Source organism: Rhinoraja longicauda, chromosome 28 (assembly GCF_053455715.1).
Source record: "Rhinoraja longicauda isolate Sanriku21f chromosome 28, sRhiLon1.1, whole genome shotgun sequence".
Classification (NCBI taxonomy): domain Eukaryota; kingdom Metazoa; phylum Chordata; class Chondrichthyes; order Rajiformes; family Arhynchobatidae; genus Rhinoraja; species Rhinoraja longicauda.
This window is the reverse complement of record NC_135980.1, coordinates 16,580,890-16,587,730: the sequence shown is the minus strand read 5'-3', so window position 1 is coordinate 16,587,730 and position 6,841 is coordinate 16,580,890. Positions and strand designations below refer to the sequence as shown.

Genomic DNA, 6,841 nt, shown 5'->3' with positions numbered 1-6,841 from the left:
GGGCGCCAAACGCGCACATGACATCGCTGGCCAATCAGCGATGTCGCTCTCTGGACCAATCCCTATGGTCGCGTTCCCACGTGACCTCGCTGGCCAATCCGAGGGTTCGACGACCTGGACCATTCTCTATGGTCGCTACAACCCCTTGTTCTGGACTTCCCCAACATCGGGAACAATCTTCCTGCATCTAGCCTGTCCAACCCCTTAAGAATTTTGTAAGTTTCTATAAGATCCCCCCTCAATCTTCTAAATTCCAGCGACCACTTAGACGGGCACAATCCTCCATTATCACAATGATTCAGAGTCTCGCCGTTATTTCTCCCATTGTAAAACGCGGTCCATCAGTTTAGTTTCATCAATGTGCATGCTCGAATAATTAACTTTTTTCCCCCAATAGGTGTTTGATTTGATTATTTTCCAGTTCTGACTGTATTTGCATCTGAACAATTAAACTTGACTTGGTTCGTCAATAAAATGGCACATAATTTAATTACTTTAACACGTGGTGTAAATTTGTGAGTATTTTGTTTTCAGATCTGGGCGTAAGCACACAAAACTCTGGAGCCAGCCGCTGAGCGGGTGTCACCAGCTGCACTTTACACGCCCTTATCCCCCCGGGGCACAATCACTGGATGTTTTGCTGATCTGTTGTTATTCGAACAAATGCCGAAGACACAATCGCGTTCAACACTTCAGAGATCTCTGCCTTGAAGATGGCAACAGGCTTAGCCCAGGACGCTTTAGGGGAAGAATTAACTTGTGCAATCTGTTTGGAGATCTACACGGACCCTGTGGTACTCGACTGCAAGCACAGCTTCTGTTGTGTTTGCATCGAGGAGACCTGGAATGAGGTGAACGTAGCCAACTACTCGTGTCCCGAATGCAGGGCGGAATACAGCGAGCGCCCAGCGCTGGAGAAAAACTTCAAGCTGGCAAATATTGTTCAAAGGTACCTGGCTCTGGAGGTCTCCCAGAATGCGATTTTATGCAACTACTGCACTCAAAAACGGCGACCGGCTGTAAAAACCTGCCTCAAGTGCGAAGCCTCGATGTGTGCCGAACATCTGAGGCATCACACCGAGAGTGCGGTGTTCAAGAACCATCTCCTCGTCGACCCCACTGCCGACGTGTCCCGGTGGAAGTGCACGGAGCACCAGGAGCTGCTGAAGATTTACTGTAAAGATGACCAAGTGTGTGTCTGCACCCTGTGCACTTTAATCGGGAAACACAAGGACCACAGCTGCGAGAGCATTGGCGAGGGAGAGAAGGAGCTGAGGGTAAGGATGTGTCCCAGATAACGAGGGGGGTTCCACACCTGCTACTTCATCTCTGTGCCTGCACACATGTGCCTCAATCGGCGTTCGGGGCATCAATGGGGTGCCAGATGTGCAGATTGCTTTGTTTTGGATATTTGCACACTTCGAAAACAAAGCATACAAGCATCTTTCTACGTTAAATCCAATCCCAATTTCCACGTGTTTTTTAACTAACTAGTCCTTCCCCACGGCCTCCGTACCCCCCTCCCCCTCCAAATATTTTCTGCTTCACCAGGGAGCGATTTACAGACGCTGATTAGCACCTTTAGCACGAGGGATGTGGGAGGGGCGCACTATAAGGAAGGCCATTGACGGTTGGGTTTAAGCCACTACCAGAAATGTCTAAACTGCATTGATGTCCTGAGAATGTGTTGATTGGCTTCCACCAACCACAGCCATCTGTGCAGAGTGTGACTCCCAACAGCTGGCGTATTTCCCTGTGTTGCCCATTGACTTGTTTCACCAAATGCCTTGATGTCAGACTCAGTCATGTGTTGCCTTGATGTAATTTTCATCTCATCTCTGCAATTCAATGCCTAGGTCCATATTTTGAGCAGTGCTGGAATCGCCTGGAGCCAGTAGTCTTGATGAATAGTGAGTGGGTTATTGATGAGAAAATGTAGTCTTGATACAACTGTCACTGACAATTTCCGTCCCTTTACTAATTATTCAGAATAGACTGAATAATAATTAGCCAGATTGGATTTGTCCTGCTTTTTGAATAGTCCTAGGCTAAAGCTGGGAAGATGTCTGATCTCATAACCTTTACTATGTTCAGTGGTCTCATCTATTTCTTAAATTAAATTGATTGGAGATTAGATTTTCTTTTCATGTGGATCTCAGGAGGAAGTCTAGCAAATGCTTTGATCTTGTCTTTAGCAGTCACACACCAGGTCTTGTCATTGTTGTGAATGGGGGTGTTTCAGAAGCTTCCTCTTGTGAGCTGTTTAATTTTCCACCACCATTGAAGACTAGGTTGCATGATGTTTTTTTGCTGCTAGTATGCATGTGTCCTCCTGGAAGTTGCTTTCATCAATTGTAAATGGAGGGGCCGTGGTCCTCTTTTTCTGAATGGTTCAGGTTGTGTGTCGTTGCCCAATGACTTGGTTCCTCATTTTGTGAACTAATTGAATTGCCTGGGCATACTGCTCCTCTCACCTACAGATTCGATGCCAGCCACTGTTTCTGCTCAATGGTGAGCAATGTCAGTGACAATGTTATGATTTCCTCCATCTTGCTTTGTTTAAATACATTGTGTGTGTGTGTGTGTGAAATTGCTAACAAGCATCCTATGCCGATAAGCTTGACTCTCATTGTGTTTTCAATGCCTCACTTTAGAATCATTTGCAACATCAGCTCCAGAAAATCCGAGATAACGTCGAAGCTGTTCAATTAGCTCTGAGCAACCTTCACAAAGAGAAGAGGAATGCACAGGTAGGATATTGTTCAGTTATAGCAAGTACTAAACCAGACCACTATTTTCCCTGACTACTCAGCAAACTCAGGCTGTGCATGATGAAGCCATATTAGACTTCAGGTCCCAAGTATCATGTCTGCATTGTGCTGAGCTAATTGGTTTGGGGGAACCAAACATTAGCCTTAATTCCTCTGAATCAGTTGCTGTCTCTCCATCCATAAAGTGGATGGCATTTGTCAGTGAACAATGGACTTGGCCCATATTGGCATTGAGTTGCCAAATGACACTCAAATGCTGATACATGAGCATTTTTCCATAGAATCACAAGTAAATAACTTTGTGTAGGAAAGAACTGCAGATGCTAGTTTAAATTGAAGGTAGACACAAAATGCTAAGTAAATAACATTGTTGCTTTTAAAGAGGGGCTGCAAAGTGAAAGAAAATGTTGAGAACAACTTGTGCCACTCGGCACCAAAACCTTTGGTGAGTTCTGCTATGGATAATCAAGAGATGTTCACATGTGGCAGGACTGCACAACTCTCTCACCTGCAATACTCATCTATTTTCAACAATTATTCTGAGGAAATGGTCAACAATGGGTGATTAAAAATTTCTTCTGCATTTTTAAGAGCGTAAAAAGAAATGTACAAGTGAAAATTAAAGCGAAGTATGAGACCCTGAGGAAGCACATCGACAAGGAGGAGAGGAGAGTTCTGCGATTCCTGGAAAGTGAGCATATTTGCTTAGCTACGGAGATTGATGGCAAAATCAGTGAGCTGGAAGGGAAAGTGAAAGACTTTGAAAAGTCATTTTCCGATCTCGGTGAACTTCTGAAGCACAATGAGGAGCTTTCATTTATCCAGGTAATGTTGTACCAGTCTAATCTCTTCACAAGAATCGATAGATTTTTGACCAAAGAATAAGAGTTTATGAATTTGGGAAGGCCAAAATCACTGGTTCACAACTTTCTGGAGTTTCTGGAAAGAAAGATGTTAAATTCATACAATTAACAGATTATGGATACTTACGTTTCCAAATAATTGATGAATTAAAAATAATATGGGCATCTGGTAGTTTAACCCACTCAATAAACTGTCTAGGAATTGAAACAATGTTTAATGAAAAAGATAAGGTCTAAATGCATCTTACAACTCTGAGAAGAGGGCAAAGTGGCAACAAAAAAAATCACTTGTTAACTTGCAGCTGTAGAGACCCAAGTTCAATCCTAACCTCCGGATACAGTCTGTGTGGAGTTTGCACGTTTTGTCTGTGACCATATAGGTTTCCTCCAGGTGCTCTACTTCTCTCGCACATCCCGAAGAAGTGCTGGTAGGTTAATTGAGATCTGCAAATTACCCCTTGGGTGGCAGGGGAATGGGGGGGGGGGCATAGACTTGACAGACTGAATTACCTTCTACATTGTAAGGAAAAGAGAAATATGGGAAAGAGGTTAATGACAACATGGAGCCTGCGTGTCTTTCTTTGGGTTAGTCAATTGCACACAAATGTTGGGACATTGGAAAAATTGAGAAATGTTAGAAAATCAATAAATATCTTGCTTACTTCAGCGCGGAGTTGTCATTTTTGCCTTAAATAAACAAGAATAACAAATAGCAGGAAATTACCTTGAATGTTCAGTATTTGGGTCGCCAGATAGGATATTTTATAAAACACATGGTTCTGACACATTTATTTACACCATTTTTCAATGTGTGTTTCCTTTCAGCAGCTGAATTCGATGGCAGACAGGTAACAGGCAGAAACGTTATGTACTTCACTATGACAATTCCCGCTTAATTATCCTGAAATCGTGTAATTCTTTATTTCTTGTGCTTGTAATTTAGCACTTATCGACATTTGTTTGTTCGTGGTTGAGTATCGGTGGGTATCCAGTAATTGCTTTAAAGTGCAAATAATTAAATTAAGATTAGTATTGTGCTCACTCAAGTAACGTGGTCACTTGCATCAAAGCATTTCCAAATAGCATTTTGTCTGCAGACACCAGACAAGGGTGATGCAGCAACAACAGACTGAAATTGGACTGGCCAGTTAGAATATGTCAGCCATAGCTAAGTGCGTGGGTCTGTCTCCTGAGACTTGAGGATACGGGCTTCTACCTCTGTGCAAATACAAGGGTTAATGCTGCCCTGTTCCAGGAGGGCCCTTTTGTATGAGACATCAGACCAAGATCTCTTCTCTCCTTCGATCAACATAAAATATCTCGGGACACAAAGTGCTGGAGTAACTCAGCAGGTCAGGCACAGTGTCTGGAGAACATGGATAGGTGATGTTTTGGGTCGGGATGCTTTTTCAGACTGAAAACATCTCAGGCTTTATTTAAAGACCAGAATTCTATAATGTAAGCCATTGTTTGTCCCATGATCAATACAACTGGGAAGATTATCTTGTAGTTGGAAAGCTTGGATGTATCTTGGCAGTTAGATCTTCCAAATTACAAAAACAAATTATAATTCAAATGTAATTCATCAGCTGTGAAGTAGTTTGGAATGTTATAAAACAAGTTGTTTTTCCTTTAGATTGAAGGAAGCTTCTGAACCGTTCGTGACAGAGACTCCAACCTTTGATCTGGGTAAAACTGTTGTGGAAAGGCTTGCAGACTGGGTCCAGGGACAGTATGTGGCAGCACCTCCACCAACTCTGGGTAGTAACTTCCTGGTCAGTATGTGTAAGTACCTATAGCATTACTTGGAGAGAGCACTCGCAGTCCTGCCCACTTGCACTCTGCCTGGTGGAATGGATTATAGGGACTCTTGCACACCAATGCAGCAAAAGTGAGGCTATGTGGGCTGGGAATCAAAAGTTGTGAAAATGGTGGAAGCCATGCGAGGTGTCCTTCACGCAGTTTGTAAGGGGCTAGACAAGGGGAGATAGGATAGAATTAAGATATGAAGAGATATGTCCAGAAAGGCAACAGCAGGCAGAAACAGTGGGTCTGCTAGGAAAGTCCCATTTATAGACCTTGTATGTGATAGAAGGGGACAGTAATGGGGAATTATCAGATTACAGGCAGTGGTGGGGAGATCTCCTGATGCGATGAGATCTGTTACAATGCCTAATTTTCATTGGTGGAGCCATAGTCCAGGGGTAGGCATGAAGAGGTGCCCAGAGAGCTGCTATCTGGCCTCTGCAATGTAGATGCTCTGATTTTGTCCCTCACCCTGACAGAGGCAGACAGTTGGAGCTCATTCAGATACTCCTTTGCTTCACAGATGGACAAACTCCGAGTATGGATCCCCGTACGGCGTTTCCACACCTGATCCTGTCCATTGGCAACCTCTCTGTGTTGGGTTCCAAGCACCGGCAGCCTTACCCTGACAGCCCCAAGAGGTTCGACTACTGGTGGCAGGTTATGTGTACAGAGAGAGTAAGCTGTGGCCGCTGCTACTGGGAGGTGGAGGTGGGCGGAGAGCGCCGCCGCTGGGACATCGGTGTGTGTTACGAGAGCCTGAGCCGGAAGGGAGAGGGGAAAGAATGTTCTCTGGGACAGAACAAGGAATCATGGTGCCTGTACTCGGAACCTGGCAGTCTTGCAGCCTTGTACGATGACAACGTTACCAGGCTGACTGTTCCCATGCCCAGTAGGGTGGGTGTGTATGTGGACTTTGAAGCTGGAATTATTTCCTTTTACAGTGTCGTGGACAAGAGATTATTTCTGTTACACACCTTTCGGCAGCAAGCGTTCACTAAACCCCTGCACCCAGCACTGGGAGTGGCCGATTTCACCACCTCCCTGGCACTGTGCACTCTTAAGTAATAATCTCAGCAATGATAATACTTTAGATGTAAAGGAAGAATTACTGAAAGGTAAGAAACTACAAAATAGAAACAGCAATAGGCCACATATCTGCCCTGCCCTACCCTACCCTTGCACAAGACCTGGCTGATCTTTACCTTGATAAACCTCTGCCCTCAGTCTTCCCATGTCCACGCATCCACTGCTCATCCATACTCAGTGACTGGAGATCAGAGGAAGAGGGTAATAGTGGATGGGTGTTGTTCGGACTGGAAGTCTGTAATAAGTAGAATGTAGGTGGTCTGATTAGTAAATTTGTAGGCAACATGAAAATTGTTAAAGTCATAGATGATG

General features: G+C 44.2%; 1 protein-coding gene across 1 annotated transcript; it reads left to right on the top strand.

Annotated features, from left to right (window-relative positions):
* Positions 1-713: 713 nt before the first annotated feature.
* On the top strand, positions 714-6,603 carry LOC144607158 (E3 ubiquitin-protein ligase TRIM62-like). Its single transcript, XM_078423800.1, has 6 exons — positions 714-1,277; positions 2,655-2,750; positions 3,363-3,596; positions 4,460-4,482; positions 5,271-5,419; positions 5,964-6,603. Exons 1-6 carry the CDS (start codon positions 714-716, stop codon positions 6,506-6,508), a joined length of 1,611 nt encoding a protein of 536 aa, XP_078279926.1. The 3' UTR covers positions 6,509-6,603.
* Positions 6,604-6,841: the final 238 nt, after the last annotated feature.

Excerpts from the sequence above, each read along its gene's own strand:
- LOC144607158 (XM_078423800.1), top strand. The coding sequence starts at position 714 with ATGGCAACAGGCTTAGCCCAGGACGCTTTAGGGGAAGAATTAACTTGT. Across the intron at positions 1,278-2,654 it reads AGGGAGAGAAGGAGCTGAGG|AATCATTTGCAACATCAGCT; the intron begins GTAAGGATGTGT and ends GCCTCACTTTAG. Across the intron at positions 2,751-3,362 it reads AAGAGAAGAGGAATGCACAG|AGCGTAAAAAGAAATGTACA; the intron begins GTAGGATATTGT and ends TGCATTTTTAAG.